General features: G+C 53.2%; 1 protein-coding gene across 1 annotated transcript in view; it reads left to right on the plus strand.

Moving 5' to 3' along the window:
• The window catches only part of TSPAN18 (tetraspanin 18), a 183987-nt gene extending 166071 nt beyond the window's left edge, over positions 1-17916 (plus strand). The window contains exons 5-10 of the mRNA XM_063094308.1: positions 858-1052; positions 8726-8800; positions 9858-9956; positions 10449-10631; positions 12686-12769; positions 14816-17916. Coding sequence (XP_062950378.1) covers positions 858-1052; positions 8726-8800; positions 9858-9956; positions 10449-10631; positions 12686-12769; positions 14816-14863 — 684 coding nt within the window. The 3' untranslated portion in view covers positions 14864-17916. The remainder of the gene's footprint in view (positions 1-857; positions 1053-8725; positions 8801-9857; positions 9957-10448; positions 10632-12685; positions 12770-14815) is intronic.
• Positions 17917-18185: the final 269 nt, after the last annotated feature.

Here is an 18185-nt window from a genome sequence, read left to right on the forward strand (position 1 = left end):
GTTTGCCAAAACACGCTCACATCCATTTAGTCCTTTCTTCTTTGGGGCTGCCTTAGAAGGTGAGAATTTGCATTTCCTTTTAACTATGAGGAAGCTAAGGCTCAGAGACGTTAAGCCACTTACTCAAGGTCACACAGCCCTTTCTCTGAACTAAGCTGCTTCTTTCCAAAGGTAAGTAAGGCACAGAGAGAGATGGACCACGCAGACGAAGACATAAATAAGAAGGCTTTCAAGCCACAGACTTGAGAGTGGGAAGGCTACTCTTATGTTGGGACCTCACTGGGAACTCCCACTGAGGACAATGACAATGACTTTTGTCTCTGTTTTCCCAGTCCCTGGTATGGATAGTGCAGACACAGCATAGGTCTCAGCACATGTTCATGGACTTTTGTTTTGTGTCCTTGGGGCTGAAGTCAGGGAGGCCTGGTATGAAGCCCTGACTCTGCCATGAACCTGTCATGTGACTTTCAGCAAGTCGTTGTCCCCCTCTGGGTCTTAGTGTGGAATTAAAGGATTGGACTACACCTCATAATCCTGCAGCTCTGACATTTAAGGAGAATGTAAAAGTGGCAAATAAACTGCATGACACGGTCCACAGCAGCCTGAGGTGGGGCATGGGTCAGAAATCGGATTTAGAGGATGCATGCTGCACTTAAGGTCAGGGTAACTAGAAAGATCCAAAGCAATTAAAAGCATGGCTGGGCCATTGGAATTGCTGCAAATGGGACTCCTGCCCAGCTCACCAAGCTCCAGCCTCTGTGCCTGAGGCCTCACCCAGGGGAATGGTGTGTAAGGAGTGTCTAACCTCCATGTCTGCCTGTTTCTTTTCCTCCCTGCCTCCACTGCTCTGCGAACAGCTGGGTGGGGCCTGCCTGCTGGGTGTCGGCATCTGGGTCATGGTGGACCCCACTGGCTTCCGGGAGATCGTGGCAGCCAACCCGCTACTCATCACAGGCGCCTACATCCTCCTGGCCATGGGGGGCCTGCTTTTTCTGCTCGGCTTCCTGGGCTGCTGCGGGGCCGTCCGCGAGAATAAGTGTCTGCTGCTGTTTGTGAGTACCCTGCCCCCCACCCCACCCATGGGTGCCCTGGAGTGGGAGCTGGGGGACTACAGACTTCCAGGCCCTGCCTGACTTGCATTAGAAACCAACCACATCCTTCCCAAACTTGAGGCTTTAAATGCCAGAAGGTACCTTTGACATTAGTTTGTCCAACCCACTCACTCTGAGATACACAGTGACTTGCCCAGAGTCCCACAGGGAGTTGGTGGCAGAGGGGACAGAACTGAGATCTCAGGTCACAGGCTGCCTCCTCACCATGCCTTTGGGAGCTGGTTTCTTGCAGCAGCAACCCTTCCTCCCTCTTGTTAGACTTTACTTCATCCCTCTAGTCTAGCCAGGACCCTTGACCTACTGCATGCTACTCCGTTTCCACACTCCTGGGAACTCAGAATGAGGCTGGAGCCAGTAGGAGTGTGGGACAGTCCCCAACCTTTTCCGTTGGCCTTTGCTGTCCCGGTTTCTGGAACCTGTTCTTTGTGCTGGGCCTATGCTTGCAGTTTGGGCGAGCTGACCCACGTGGAGTGTGGCCTTGGCCTCCGTCTGAACAGCCAGGCTTCTCCGAGGCATGGTTAACTGAGAATGTTGACATCACCACCATGTTTTTCTACTTGCTTGCTTTTAAAAATTCTAATATATAACTCCTTAGTAAAATAGCTAAGATAGCTATTGGATGAATCATTGACCTTTTGGATATCCACTTCCAAAACAGAGATGATATGATCTCTGAAAGTTTCTTATTCATTAAATAAATAGTCTTTGAACTCCTAAAGGGGCATGTAGTTCACTAGGTGCTGAAGATGCTTCCGGGGCCAGGAGTGACCGTCCCCTCCCTCATGGACAGACATATGGATGGCAGTTGAACCCACAAGGATAAGCTGGGTAGCAGGGAGGCCTGCTCTGTCCCCTAAAGGTGTGGCTCCAGTCTAGCTTATTTTTGCCTGTTAAATGAGGGGGGCAACCAGCTCAGCTGTAGGTTGGCAGTGGATGTTCCAGTTCTCTGGTCTTCTGGATTCCCATGGGCTGTGGCACTTTGGGCCTTTGCTTACTCTCCTGACCTTGGTGGATGGGTCTTTCTCTCCCCTAAGAGCTCCTGTGGGCCCCCAGGGCAACGAGTGGTTGATTCTGGTCCTGCTTCAGCCCTGCTTACAGAAGTATTCGTGTGGCTGGGTCACTTTGCAGATGCTCCTCGTGGGTGAGTGGTGGGTCGGAGTTCAATGGCAGGGAGACCTAGGCTGGTCAGTGGGAAGACCTCCTTGCAGGCTTCTGTCCTGTCCTGTGGATGAGCTAGCACCCATAGCACTGGGAGGCAGAGACCTGGCTCAGTGCCTCATCCCCAGATTAGAACCACACTCTACGGCCCCCATTCATGTCACAGTGAGATGTCCCACATCCAGAGAGAAAGTGAAATCAGCTGTGAAATGAGTGAGCGAGCGGGAGCCTTGGGTCGATTTGTCTTTCAACAGCGGAAACGCTGCTAACTTTTCCTCTGGAGAGAAACAAAGAAAAAACGTGTGCGCCCCCTGGTGGAAAGTTCTCTACCATGTCAGACGGTGCGAAGAAAAGGCTTGGCTGGGGAGCCAAGGAACTTTAAGGAGCTGGGAAATGGCTCCCAGGACGCACCAAACTCCCTTTCCTCCTCCTCACCTTGGCCCCCAAGGGCTCATTTATTGTTAATGGGCTCTGAATGTCTCTGAAGCCAAGACAGGAAGCCAGGCTGGTGTTTTTGGCTGGGAGCAGGCTGGGGGCCTCTTCTGCCTCTCAAGTCTTCTCCAGCTAAGTGGCTCTCTGCTAACCTGCCAGCTGGACAAGAACGTCCTCTCTCCCCAGCGCTCATGGAGGAGAAGACTGAGATCCAGGGACAGGATGAGATTTGAGATTTGTCCAAAGTCCTCTGAGAGACAGTAACGTCCTGGCTGCCTGGCTGGGGCCCTTTTCATCAAAGCTTATTGTAGCCCCTCCCCATCCTCTCTCTGTCTCCTTCCTCCTTTTTCCGCTCATCAGTCTGTGATCTCCATGTAGCTCCCTCTTCTCTCTCTCTGCTTCTGTCTCCCTGCCTCTCCATCTCTGCCTTTCTCTTGATCTCTACTTTCTATTCCTGCTCCCTCTCCCTGTTCCTCTCTGAGCTCTCCATGCCTCTGCCCAGGCTTCTCCCTGCCTCTCTCTCTTTACTTCCCCGGCTTGCCCTTCTCTCCTCCTCTCTGGGCCTGCACATACAAGCCTGAGGTTACAGTGTGGGTCAGAGGCAAGGGACACTTGGATCCAGGTCTCCTGTCTTCCAGACCAGTGCTGGCACAGGGGCTCCTAACCTGGAATGGATTCAGATAGTCCAAAATTCACCTAAAATTATGTGCAAAACGTTCTGTCAGGGCCTTTGTGTGCATGTGCGTGTGCATCGTGTGTTATGTGCATGTACATGTGCAAATGTGTTGTGTGTATGTATACATGCATGTGCGTTGTGTCCACATGTATGCTGTGCTGCATTGTGTGTTGTATTGCGTGTGCACACTGTCGTGTACACGTGCATGTATGTTGCATGTGTCATGTGCATTGTATATTGTGTATGTGTGTTGTGCGTGCATGCATGTTGTGTTGCCTTGTGCATGTGTTATGTGTACACATGTGCAACATGTTATATGCTTGTACATGTATATGCATCATGTGTGCATATACATGTGTATCGTGTATGTATGTTGTGTGTATGTGAGTTGTGTGCATGGGGATTGTGTTGAGTGTTTCTGAGGAGAGGCACCCCAGCTTCTGGAAGGTTTTCCAAAAGGTTCTTGATCTAAAAAATTAGAAAAACCCCTTCTCGCTTCCATCCTGAAGCTGGCTGTGTGGTGGGTGGTTCGAGCTGAAGAGGGGCAAGGAGTCTCACTCCTGGTAGCCTCTGGGTCCTTCTGGAAGCCTTTGACTGCCTCCTCAGCCTGCTGGTAGGGAGGGAGGGCTTGTCTTGAGAGCGGCCAAAAGGGATCGACTTTAGCCCCCTCAGGAACCCTGGCTCAAACGTCTGCAGAGAAAGGAGACCTGGAGATGGGGACAACCATGTGCCCCCTTCCCTCTGCTCTAAGGCTGAAAATCCTCAAGGCCTAGGAACAGTCAGCCTAATGACCAAGTCACTAATGATCAATATATCTACAGATGCGTTTTCCAAACACTCGTTCTGATCAGTTTCACAGCATTCACATGCAATAGGACAATTTCATCCTCTTACTGAAATTTTGTGGCATCCCTTTTTCCTATGTGCTTATCTTGGAGTATTTCAAGGATCTTTGAAGCCCACTTATTTAAAGATTCTAATGTCTAAAATATTTTATAACAAAGGTATGCCAAATTGGAAAAGAGAACTGCAAAAGAGAGACAAGTGTAAAGAGGTAAATGAGCTGAACATGAAGTATGTAAATTTGGTAAATGTTTATTAGAAATGAGAACTGAAAGCAGACTTTGCCCTAAGCAGGTGGGTTAGAAAAGCCTGGAAATGCTCGCAAGTAGGCAAAATAGCAGTTTCTACCCCTCTGTTAACTTTTTCATCCTAAGCAGTGTCGTATATTAGAGGTTCAGGAGTTACTGACAAATGCATCCTTAGGCAAACAGGATGCGGTTGATCAACCCAAGTGGAACAAACCCTGGGAAAGGCCCTGATGAGGGGAAGCCCCAGGAAGCATCAGGACAAGCCCCGCGGGTCCAGGGGAACTTCCCCAGATAACCAGCGGTGAACTGTGTTAAGCAGAAGGACATTATTTCCTGCTGGAGAAGGGCGAGCTAGCGGAAGTGGTATTGTTACTGACGCAGAAACCACAGCCCTGGACTCTCACCTGATTCACACTCCTACACACTTAAGTCACCCCTGAGTCACTATTCCTGGGAAGCCCTGCTCCAAGTGGGAGCGGTGGGAGGGAGGTCCGTAGACCCCTTTCCTCTGGGGAGGCCCACTTTTTCCGGCCAGTGAGTTACCGGGTTCATTCATTCACTTCACGCTCTGATGCTTTAGCTCAGTGTACACTTCGTGAAGATGGGACTGTGTCTGCCTTGTATGTATTTATCAATACCTAGCATAGTGCCTGTTACAGGATAGGGCTCAATAAGCAGCCCTGGAATTATGGAACAGTAAGGAGGTGGAGAGGAGGTAGTGTCAGAGGTGTGAAGTCAGAAAAGCTTGGGTTCTAATTCCTGCTCTACCGCTTTCTGGCTGTGTTACTTAACGCAGCCTGGGGCTGGTTACTTAACATCTCTGAACCTCAGATTTCTCATAGGTAAAATGCAGATAATAATACCTCGTCTCCAGCCATAGTGTTGTGTTCATGATCCAATGGGAAACTGTGTGTCTTGTTTGCTCTGTTCCTAGCACACATGAGCACTTGATAAATGGAAAACTAAAAGAATTGGTGTTGAACCACAAGAGACTTTACAGGCCATTTGAAAGTCGTAAGACCTGTAGGGCTTGTAGGGCTTCCAGGATAACATGGTGTTCAGAGATTGTATTCTGGAATCAGAGTCCCCAGATGTACTGCCTACTGGCTGTGCCAGCTTGGGCAAAGTACAGCTCCTCTCAGAGTCACAATCTCCTATCAGTAAAATGGGGGTGTGGCTGATAACAGCACCTGCCTCACCAGACTGCTGAGGGGGTGGATGAAACGATCCATGTGAGATCCACAGTGCTTAGGTAGGAAGTGCCCAGTCAGTGGCAGCTATCACCGTTGGCACAGAGAGTACCCACACCTGCGCTCATCTTCGGAAGGCCACGCTTCCTCTTGGTCCGGAGCAGCTCTTCTGTTGTGCCGGTCTGTGCGATGCACTTCGTTGATTCCGTGCTAAGTCATCCTGGATCGTGCACACACGCCCCAGAATGATGAGCACGCAGCGATCTGCCTCGTCCATAATTTATAACCATCTAAGCTGCGGTTGGTAGCCGCAGCCAGCTCAAGCACATCACCGTGGGTGGAAACCATTTCTGAGGCTGCTCTTTGCCATCCTGAGGTCCTGCCAGCGGCTCCAGCAAGGGGCAGAGGGCAGGGAGGGGCTCCTCATAGAGGCTGTGAAATGGAACTGGATGACCATCCATCCCCAGCCAAATGGAAGTGCCAGGACCCCTGCCAGGGGCCTCCATCACTGTCACAGGGGAGGAAAGGCCGCAGAGGCGGAGAATACTTCACTCGGTTGCAACTCAACCCAAGAACCAACCAGCCTCCTGGAAGTGAGGATCGTGGGGGCAACAGGATGGACTGCAGGTGTCATGGCCAGGGCAGCCTGCCCAGGGGCACAGGAGGCCCTCTGTCTCATTCTGCTCTTGCTGGGGAACTCTCCTTCCTGACCTGAGCCTAAAGTCACCCCAACCTTCAGGAAGTGCAAGAGCACCTGGCCCAGATGTTCCAAGCAGGCCATACGTTGGACCTCAGCAAGGCTACCCACTGACCTGTGGGGATAGGCCTCCAGGACTTAAAAGAGTTATTGACAGACTTATCAATCCCTGAGCCTCGCTTGCCATCAGCCAGCAGAGGTAGCATGACGCTCTGGAAAGAGCTGGATTAAGAGGAAAGCATTTCCTCTGAACCTTTCAAGCTTCGTACCTTTAGGCTGGTCATCTCCCTTCTTCAGCTTCCTCAGGAACAACACAGGATAGAGACTGTGGGAAATGCATCTGCACCGATGCCAGACAAACCTGAGACTGGAAACCTGTGCTGGAGGCAGCTGGAATCTCGTCAGACCCTCGTGAGATGTCAGGGACAAGCGGAGCCTCCAAGTGAAATAGCAGAGCTGATTTCATGGCTGGAGACAAAGGCCAGGGGCCAAATCAGGGATGGGGAGTGAACACGTCCACATTTTGTGCTGGCGATCTGTTTAAGCAAGGAGTTCTGCTTGGGTTTGGGTGTTTTTTAAAAATCCAGTTGACAGGTCTAGGGGATTTTTATGTCTGTGTCCTGGTTGGATATTCTCTAAATGTATCCTGAGGCTCTCCCCTAACATGGTCCATAGCAGTCTGGAGATACCTCAGGACGTCTGTGGAGTAGCTGCTGTTGGAGCTGAAGTCAGGGAGGGAACAGGACTGGGATCTTCCCGGGGCAAAGGTAAGGTGACAGAAACCTTCTTCTGACCAGAAGAGGCATATTCCAGGAGACAAACCCCCAAAGACATTGTCAACAGCCCACAAGACCATCTAGGAGGGAACCAGTGCTGAATCTCTCACCAGGAGCCAGGCTCAGGGAAGCTCACAGAAGGAGCCTGCACTTGGGCTGGGCTTTGCTCTCCTCCTGTGCTTGTAATAGCCCCAGCAAGCTCAGCTCAGGCTCTTTTACAACATACGAAACACTTTCACATACGTTATGCATTATTCCCCATGATGAACCCCAGGATGTGGGTGTGATCCCATTTTATTGATGGGGAAACTGAGGCTCGAAGGGGTTTGAGTGATTGTCCCAAGTCTCACAGGCAGGGCAAGGCAGGATCTGAGGTGTCCTGATGCTAAACTCAGCACCTTTCACCTCCTTCCAGCCCAGCACATCCAGAGCAGCTGGCCGTTCTGAGGAATGGGATCCCAGTGAGCAGGTCTTGGGGCAGCAGGCCTAGGAGCCAGTCTCTGTGTGTGCACTGGAATTAGGTCTCCTGTTGGTGGCTTCCAGGTGGGGTAACAATGGGCTGTAAATGCCAAGGGTACCAGCAGTGCTGAGTAATGAAGGTGAGCCCACGACACCCAGGGCCTGAGATGTAGATGAGAATGCAGATCAAACAAAGGTCATTATGGCCAGTCATCCACTCATGGTCTCATTCATTCATCCAGTAGCCACATAGCGATACCTATGCTGTCCCAGGCACTGGGTGATGCAGTGTGCTGAGTTAGGCACTGTGATGTGGGGGGCCCAGAGGAGGGAGGGCTGCCCCGGGCTGGGTAAGTCAGGGAAGTATTCTCATCAGGACAGGGGCTGGTCTTAACCTGGTCTGAAAAATAATGAGTTGGTGAGCGAGGAAGGGAGGACCCTTCCTGGCAGAGGAAGCACAGCGTGGGACGGCCCCAAAAAGAGAAGCATTGTGGCTAATTTGGAAAACATCACATAATTTAGTGAGTGGAGCAGAGGGGGCTCTGCGTTAGATAGATATCAAACCCCAGCCCCTGGGTCTTCAGATTTTGATTGTCACACCACCTTCCTTCCCATCTTGCTCCTTTATTTTGGCTGAAGATCAATGTGACCTCCCTTCTTCCCATGGGAACCAGAGGCAGCGGGACAGGAGAGGTCGCTCTAGGGCTAGAGGGGTAAGGAAAGCCAGCTGGTTATCCCCAAGGAACTCAGGATTCCCACAGCTTGTCAATCCCCCTGGAGGAAAATCCACCCAGAGGAGACTCAGACAGGTTTCATCAGCGATCTCCATCCAGGGCTGCTGGGGAGGGTCATTCAGATTGTACACTGCACAAAGGGGCCTCATCGAAGGGGTGCCATTTGAGCGGAAGGCAATTTATTTGTTTATTTCTTTCATATGTTTATTACAACCTTGTTAACTCCAAGGATGGATCGTTGTTCTGAAAGACGTTTGTCTTATGGCAGTGGAATGTCTTAGTCTTATAAAATCAGCATATGACATTAATTCTGTAACAGATGGAAGGGTACATTGGTTAGCAGTGCCCTGTCCCCTCCTGCCTGTCCTCAGGGCTCACGAATCTGTCCCTGTCTTTGCAGTTCTTCCTGTTCATCCTGGTCATCTTCCTGGCAGAGCTCTCAGCGGCCATCCTGGCCTTCATCTTCAGGGAAAATGTACGTACCAAGTCCCAGGCTCTCCCACACCCTTCCACCAGCAAGGGGTTGGTGGCCTTAAAGGTCTTACAGATTTGGCAGCCTCTCATCCAGCACTTCCAGCCCAAATCCTGACCCACCAGTCCAGTGAGGCTCCACAGCCCAGAAAAAGACCCCAACGAGCCTCTTCCTGCAAGGGCTTTTCCGGAAGGTCACAGGGTCAGGAGGCCTTTAAGAGTCACTGCTCCCAAGGCATCTGGAGCAGCCTCACACCTGATTCTGGAATCTTCCCTCCTGCATCTTGCCCATCAATGGCCCAGTGATAGTTGCTGAACAGTCTGAGGATAGTCAAGCTGTCCCCTGAGCCCAGGAATGTGCCGTGGAGCAGGACGAGGCAGAGCCCTCTTGGATGAGGCCCTGGAAACAAACAAAACAGGAGAGGGAGGAGGGGGGAGAGGGTAGGAGACACAGGCTGGCTCTGGGGGACAAGGAGGTGAGTGGTCGGCACAGAGGGGAAGAGGAGGCGGGATGTAGACAGAGGTGGTGCCCACAGGGTCTCCCTCTGCTGGGTGCCTCCCAGGCCCCACCTTTCACTGAAGCGGGAAGGAGGTGGTCAGACCTTAGATTATTCTGAGAGTTGAAGTGATGTACAAGGACATCTCTGGAAACCGTGGTTGTGCAGAGACTCCCTGTCCCCGCCCCCCCTCCAGCTTCTTCAGGGCCTGAGACGCAGGGCATCTGCTTGGCTATGACTGAGGAAAAGCTCAGGGTAGAAGAGGTGGGATAAGGGGCAAACCCCCAACCTGGGATAAACCCTCCCTCTGAGAAGAGCAGCAGGGCTGAGTGAGGTTCCCAGCATGCCCTGACCTCAGGTTTCCCAAGGTGTGCAGACGTCCTTGTCATGTTGGGGGTTAAGGGGCTGCCCCAAGTTGGCAGCCTAGGAGAAAATCCCAGAAGGCCTGGACCAGGACGAGGAGGCCCAATCTCCCACCTCCCAAGCAGATAGATGGGGAGGTGAGGGAGGGGTGGGGGCTGCACCCAAATGCCAGCTCTCAGCCCACCCTCTCTCTGCCCCTAGCTCACCCGTGAATTCTTCACCAAGGAGCTCACCAAGCACTACCAGGGCAATAACGACACAGATGTCTTCTCTGCCACCTGGAACTCGGTCATGATCACAGTGAGTGACCCCCAGGGATGCTGTGAATATTCAGAGCCATGGTGTCCACTGCAGTAAATGTTTGGCCTCCCGTGCCCTCTCTGCTCATATGCCTGTGCCCGACATCAATAATCAATTGGGGTACCCTCCCACCAAGTCTGGACCTGGCCTCAGGATCAGTATCCATGCAGAGATGAAACCTGTTTCCTATCCCTGACTTGGGTCCCTAAGCAATAAATCATTGTTATTGATGATGATAATCACAGCAACTGTTTACTGAGTGCTTATAAAGTGCCCAGTGATGTAGAGATTGTTACTGCCATCTCATTGTGCAGACGAGAACACTGAAGGCTCAGAGAAACCGAGTGAATTTCCCACAGTCACACAGTAGGGGCAGATGGGCCAGCCCACACCCAGTCTTCTGACCTACCCTGTTGGAGAGATTTGTCTCTCCTTCTCTGCCCCCGTGTCCAGCTCCTGCCCAGCAGACCTCTGTCTTTGCTCTCCTCTTAGTTTGGTTGCTGCGGGGTCAATGGGCCTGAAGACTTCAAGTTTGCATCAGTTTTTCGGCTCCTGACTTTGGACAGTGATGAGGTGCCAGAGGCCTGCTGCCGAAGAGAACCCCAGACTCGGGATGGGGTCTTGCTGAGCAGGGAGGAGTGTCTCTTGGGACGGAGCCTATTCCTAAACAAACAGGTACGGGGCCCTGCTCCCCTGGCAGGGAGCTGGTTCATACAGACTTGGGTGGTCAGGGCTGGGTGGGAGGTGATGTCAGCCCAGGGGGTCTGAAGGTACTCCAGGAATCCCGTGGACATGTTGGCCATGATATGGGACTTCTGCTGCTGAACAGGGGCTGCTGAGATCCAACCAAGGGGAGAGAGGATGAGAGTGGCAGAGGGTCCAGGGCTGGAGTGGGCATTTGGGCTGGGATTAAGGGCTGAGTAGGAGTTTTCCAGTGTTTCCTGAGCTTCTGATAGTGCAGATCAGGGGTTGCTGGGACAAAACCAGAATTACACAGAGGGGGCCCTCCTCAGCCATGCACGGCATGGAGGAAGCTCACATTTGTCATTGGGGGTACTCCCTGGTCCCAAGGGAGCAAGGTCGCCCTGACCTTACCCTCCAAGGTCAGGGAAACTCGTAGACTTCTCTCTCAGCCTTGGATGAAACACTTCCCTTCCTGCACGTGCCACCTCTCGGGGAAACACGGGCCCTGGCTTTGTCCCCACTCTGTGAGATGCACAGTGCCCTTGTACTTGATCTTCCTCTGTCCTACCATACCCCCAACCCTTGAGGGTGTGTGAGAGACACAGCCAGGCTGGAGGGGAGAGAGGGAGAGGGCCAGGGTAGAGGGTGGTGTTTGGTGCTGGCAGGCAGGTGGCACACTGAGGGATTGTGAGCGGCCAGAGGCATCCCCTCCCAGGGCCGCTCCCAAGACTACCCGTCTCCCTCCCTTCCCCTCCAGAGCAGGTCAGCATTTTGCTGCTATTGTGCTACATGTTAGGGTTCCAATGCTTTAAAAATTGCTAAATTGAGGGTTTGAGGTCAGCTCCAACACGAGTCTGCAAGCAGATCCAGGATGGATGATCTCTGGGCCTGACTGGGTAGGTGGGGCTCCCCTGCCAGCCCTAAAGGGACCCCCAGCCACAGAGTCCCTGACCAGAGGGAAGTGTTCTAATCACACAGCCCTTGCCTGGGCTCTCAGTGGCACAGCTGAGACAAAGCCCAAATGTTCAACTAAGACCTTCTTTCCTTGGTGTCATGTCTAGCCTGGGGTATCTCAAATCCTGGTCGTGGTACAGGCACTAGGAATTTCCTGGGGCATCTACCCATAATGCTGATTCCCTGGCTCTATGCCAGCCCCACTGATCCAGAGTTGTTAGGATGAGGCCTGGGCATCTGCATTGTTAACCACCTGTCCCATGATTCTGACACACGCTCAGCCCCAAGAGCACTGTGGACTCATATCACTGTGCTTGTGAGGGCTGTTTATGTCTGGGGATACCCTGTCTGCTCCGTGGGGGCCTTCCCTGCTCAGCTCCTGGCTAGCCTCCACCAGGTGGGGACCATGACACCACCTGGCCACTACTCCCGGATCAGGCCCTGCTGTCCACTGGCCTGGGTGCAGCGTCCTCATTTCCACTTTTGGGCAAAGAGGCTGAGCTTCTGGGTGATTGACAGCAGGTATGTGTGAGCACCCAAAAATCCTGGGTCTCCACAGAGCCCAGACATAGCAATCGTCACCCAACAAGGACCAGGCATGATCCCCCAGCCCCACCCCAGGAACTTGTTTCCTTTAGGTGCTCTGGCTGGACCTAAAATATGCACATTCTTATAAAAGAAAGAGACTTTTTCTCCTTTATGAATATATTTCACCTTGCTGGATCTTCCGATTTTTCAAGGACAGCAGGAAGTCCAGACACCTATAGGAAATTTCCCGGTATTCCAATCACTGTAATAGCTACAAAGAAGGGGTCTGTGGCTGATCTGGCCCTCAGGCTGGCAGTTTTCAGCCCTATCTTAGAGGCTGGGTGGTAGGAGGATCTTTGGTGTAATGCTACCAAATCGCTGTGTTGAGGGGTCTCCTGCCTCCCACCTCCTCCCCACTGTCCTGTGACAACAGCGGTTTGATAGGGCAAACCTGCCGCCACCGAAGCTCTGGGGCCACATGCCGCAAACCCTGGTCCTGATGCTGCCCCTGACCCCAGACTGTCCCTCCTGACTGTGGCTTCACCTCTGGTCCTTCCCCCCAGGGCTGTTACACAGTGATCCTTAACACCTTCGAAACCTACGTCTACCTGGCTGGAGCCCTCGCCATAGGGGTGCTGGCCATCGAGGTAAGTAAAGACCCCCACTTCTGCTGCTCCCCAGGAGGAGGCATCAAGTGGAGCCTGCATCCCCCTCCCAGCCCACCTCCCATCTCCATTTCATTGGCCCAGGACCAAATGGGTCCCCACTGAAAGGACTGTGGGGTGGTAAGCCTGGCTGTGTCTGTCTGCTGCTGGAGAGGCATCCTCGGACTCTAGAGATGACACATCTGAGCCAGTCTCCCAGCAGTGGGGATGGACAGACCTTGAGAGTCCCCAGACTTCCTCCCACTCCCCTGGCCTCCACCCCAGCTCCAAGGTCCAGGGTGCGCCTTGCGGAGGAATTGGCACAGCCGCCTTGAGGAACAGGCTGCAGCCTGTGGTTCTAGATCGGGCTCTTTCTCTGTGGGGTGTTCAGAGCCTACGGGGCCCTGTTCACCTCACATCATGGTCTTAGCCCGCTTTACACGAGGACCCCAGAGCCCTTCAAAAATGAGCCTCTGCAGACCATTTGCAGCCACCACTAGATGGCACTTCAGCCAGAGGGATGAGCGGCCTCCTCCCTGGTGCCCTCTCTGGGATCTCAACCTGGCTGCTCCAGGGGGCTGACGGGCAGCCACCTCCACCCACCCCAGGAAGGGGCACTCTGGAGTCTCAGCCAGTCCTAGGCCTGTGGGGAAATGAAATCAGGCTGCTCTGTCCTCAGTCTCCCCCTCCTGCCTTGAAGGGCCCCCTTCAGGGGTGCTCTGAGCACCTGGCCCCATAAACTTGCTCAGCTTCTTACAATGCCCTGCCGCCTGCCGAGCGCAGTCTTGTGGGGGCTACTGGGGGTGAGGGAGAGGGAGGGGCATTTATTTACTCATTCATTCATTTATTCAACAAGCATATATTGAGCCCCTACTGTGTGCCAGCACTGCTGGAGGTGAACAAGTCCTCTCGTGGGAGGCAACAGTGAACAGGAAACATAACTCTGTACTGTGACCCGGGGAAATCTCAGAAATATATCCTGTGCAGGAACACGGGCTGTAGGGTCCAGCTCCCAGCTCTGCCTCTCCCAGACAGACCCAGGACGTCTGAGCCGCAGTTTCCTCATCTGAAAAATGGTGCTGATCACCCTGCTCCTAGAGCATTGTGGGGATTACAGATGACGGGACAACATGCCTGGCACGTGGCAGGGGCTCAGCAGTCAGTGTCCGGGCACTCGAGCCACGGCTTCACACCCAGCCCAGCCAGCCAGCCCCGACATGAGGCAGAATCCTGTTCCAGACGGGGACTTTTACGGTGGCCCTGTCCCAGCCTTGCTTCCCCCACCCCACTGAGCCACCTGGCGATTTGGCCATGAGTTCGTGGTCTGGGGGCTTGGGCTACTTGCAAGAAGGGCTCTCCATGGAGACGTCAGGAAATCTGGTCAGAGGGGGAGGCCCCAGGGACGTTAGACAGGTGTCCAGTGATTATGCTTGTAACCCTATTAATAACAGTGCTTGCTGGTAACGCTTACTAAGCATCTACTATCATTACATCATTAGATAATTGCCATTTACTTAAATCTCACCACCTTTCTGTGAGCTAGAAGGGGTTATGAGCATGGGCTCTGGGGTCAGAATGCCTGGACTCAAATCCTGGCTTCCCCACACGTAGCTATGTGACCTTAGGCAGGTTATGTGACCTCTCTGTGCCTTGCTTCCTGGTCCATGGAAAGGTTTCCAAGAAAGTACTTAGAACCGTGCCTGGCACATGGTAAGCTCTTGATACATACTCAAGCCCAGAGAAGGGAAGTGCTTTGCCCAAGGTCACTGCTGACAAGTCAGGGAGCTGAATCTGAACCCATAACTCAGTTTCAAAAGTCTCCCTTCTTTCCATGACTATACCACATGGAGCGGGCCAGATGGCTTGTGAGAGGGGCTTGCCCCCAGAGGAATGTCAGGAATCCCTACAGAAGGAGTGTGGTGAGAGGGATGGGGAGCCCCTGTCCTGCCCAGAGGCAATGGCCCTTCCTTCCCTTTGGAGCAGGGTGGGTGGGCAGCCGTGGAGGGCTGTGGGCCCAGCCTGACAAGCCAACTCTTGCTTTTGTTGCAGCTTTTCGCCATGATCTTCGCCATGTGCCTCTTCCGGGGCATCCAGTAGAGGGTAGGGCCTGCAGCCTGAAGACACCCTGCCCACCACTGCCCAGCACACAATGCCCTCCCCTGTCCCTCCCCCCATCCTCTTGTTCCCCGGGGAGGAGGCAGGCCATCATGGATGGCCAAAAGAAGGGCCAGGGGAATAGAGCTATTTTTTTAACAAAACAAAATGAAGACAATATGGACTGATGTACCCTCACCTGGACTCCAGGCAGGTGCCATGGGCTCTCCACAGGAACCCTAACATCTAGTCCAGGATGCGGTCGCTCTAGAGACCGAAGGAACACCAGTACCAGGTCCCTTTCTTGGCCCAGCCAGACTCTGCCATCCCAGACCTGGGCCTTCTCTCTTCACAGAGTCAGGACCTGGTGCCACGAAAGTGAGGATTTATGAAACAGGAGGCAAAAGCAAATCTCGGAGGAGTCGCCAAAGTCCAGGGGGCCCCAAAGAGACTCAGTCCCCACGTTCTTGAGTATTCAGACCCTACAGCGCAATCCCTCGTGCACCGGAAGATGGAGTTGTCCCTGCTTCAGGCTGGGGCCAATAATGGGCTGTGGACGCTGGATCCAAGAATGGCCCAGCTGGCAGGGTCCTTGCTTTCCCATCTTTTGGGACCAAATAATCTCAAAGGCCCAGAGAGGGGCAGTGACCTGTCCACAGTCACACAGCACAGGCATGACAGTTGTGAACAGGAACCTGGGTCATCTCTAGGCTGCTGTCACTCCATCCAGGACTGTCAGATCTGCTGCTCACGAGCCCCTCTGGCCTCAGCTAGGAAAATTCTGTACTATGCCCTCCCTGCCCTCCCACCTTTCCACACTTCTCTCTAAGCCCCCACAAACACACATGTACACACATCGCATTCCCTTGTCTACACTGCCCACCTCACCCCACAAGCCACCCCTTTCTTGTCTTTCCCCAACTCCCTGGCTCCCAGGGTGGAAGAAACATCCAAGATCATCTGGTTCTCCCTCTCCTCACCCAGAACTGAGGCTTGGATGTCTTCTGCATGATCCCTGCCAAGACTTCTCCACCTCTTCTTGCATACCTCTGTGGACGGGAAGCTTACTACCTCCCAAGGCAGCCTCTGCCTTCGGACTGCTCTGGCTTTAGAAAATCAGCTCAATATACAGAAGAGGTCTCTTTTTCTCTGGTTCCGTCCATGGCATCCCACCTGCTCACTCTCTTTCCTGGAGTGTTACGGTCACACTCCCCTGAGCCCTCTTACCTTCAGGCTAAAGAACCCCCAGGACATCTCAGCTGTTTCTGCTGTGACACAGTTCCCTGTCCTTTTGCAGTCCACGTCATATTTCTGAGTGTTCCCTCCAGGCTCAGGCAGGGAGAGGCTTCCCCACAGACTCACAGATTCATACCCACATGACACCCACAAATACACAGGCCTCACATTCTAGACCAGTGTTGGCAGCTGGATTGCAAGATGCCTCGACCCTAATCAAGTTCTGCCAGCGACCTGAGTTTTGGTCTGGACACAGCGGGAGAGAACAGCGTAATCCTGGTTAGTCATGTCTGCCATGGGTACAGGGATGGTAGAAGCTGCCTGTTCTCTCTCCACTGTCCCTCTTCAGGTCCTAGGAAGAGGCTGTTCTGTCTCACAAGCCACTGGCACCCTGTACCAGCTCCCAGCCTCTCCTGGTGCCTGGGGGAGAGAGAGCTACAGCCTAGAGCCCAGGGTTGCCTGCCCTTGCCAGCTGCCCCCCTCTGAGACGCAGCCAGCTCTGTGCCTGCTGTAAAGATTGTTTGACCTTCTCCCATCTCCTTCTGCCCCCTACCAGCCCTGGCCCCTCTCTCCAGGTATCTGAGCTTGGGCTTCCCAAGTTGTCCTACCAGCCTGTCCTGGAGACTACAAATAATGCCAGGAGCTCCCTAGAGGCTGAGCTCCCAGGATCCAGGGGCACTTGCAACTTGGTTCCCCAGCCCAGCCTCAGAAGACCTGGGGCCTGCCCTCTCAGGACCCACTCATTCTTAGCTCCAGCTTCCTGGAAGAGACAAATGGCCAGTCTGAAGTTGACAAAAATCCCAAACGCAGGCTGGGTAGGACTAAGTCAAATCACACAGCTGTGGCTCCAGTCCAGGGACATCCCAGGCTTCTGGGGCCCATAAACAAAGTTAGAGGGAGGACCCAGGAGAAAGGGCAGGGCACGGAGGGGCAGCTGGCTGAGGTGGGTTCAAGGGTGGATCTGACAACTTCATTCCCACGGCCTTTCCATAAAGGTGTCAAGGCGCCCTAAGTCAGCCCCAATTCACTCCCCAGCCATTGACCATTCTCAGGCTGGAAGGGGAAAGCTGGCAGTCTCTGTTCCCAGCACGGGCTGGTAGCTATTTGCAAGGCTGCCTGAGGCCATTCCTAGGGGGCATTCAAAAGAAAGTTCAGCCCAAATCAGACTTGAGCCTCCCTCCAGACCTGCAGGCACCAGGATTCACCCAGATACAACCCACATTAGGTTCTGGTGGTGCTGTTTGGTGGAAGGAGAGGGATGGGTAGGGATGCTTCTTTTTTTCTTTTTGCTCCAGGATACAACAGCGCACACCCCACTAACAGGGCAAGGAACAAGGAAGACTTTACACTGTTAGTCACACACCCTGTCCTGTACTGAAAGCCACTTTCCTGCTCCAAAGCTTCTGCCTCTTGGAGAAGGGAATATATCTTACGGGCTGGGAGTCAGGAGCTCAGGCCCTTGCCCAGGCTCCTTGTTAATGTCCAGCCTTGTTGCTTGGGCCTCTCCTTAGCCTTTCCTGTCCCTCTGTCCATGCCCAAGGGGCCCAGACAGGAATCCCCAAACCAGCAGAGGCCCCAGCATCCCTGTCTCCCCAGAGGCCCCCTGTTCCTGTCCCCCGTGAGTCCTATGTTGAAAGTCTATTTTAAAAACTGTACATGTTCCTTGCGGTAGATAGCAGAGCTAATTTATCATGTTTATTTCCTGTGAGCCCCCCCCTTTTATATTATATATCGAGAAGTTTTTGTAATATAAAACAGGACACCCACACTGATGGTTTTGCACTGGTTTTTGTGACTGTTTCTTACAAAAAGAAAAAAGAATGAAGAATAAATAGTGACCGTGAAGAAAGGTGGTCTTGATTTGGGGGTGGGGGGGCTGGGCCGGGGCAGAAGCTTGACAAGAAGGGCGGGGCTCCAGTTGCAGGTGAGCTGAGGGAAGATGCATTCAAGGTCATCTCCAACTTAGGATGGACAGCTGAGCCCACCTGGCCTTCCTCACTGGATTTGAGGGTCCCTATCCCTTCTGTCACTGCCTCCTCACCTTAATGTCCCCCACTCCCCAGCCATATGTCTATCTTCCAGGTCTTAC

The sequence above is a fragment of the Cynocephalus volans genome, chromosome 4 (assembly GCF_027409185.1).
Source record: "Cynocephalus volans isolate mCynVol1 chromosome 4, mCynVol1.pri, whole genome shotgun sequence".
NCBI lineage: Eukaryota > Metazoa > Chordata > Mammalia > Dermoptera > Cynocephalidae > Cynocephalus > Cynocephalus volans.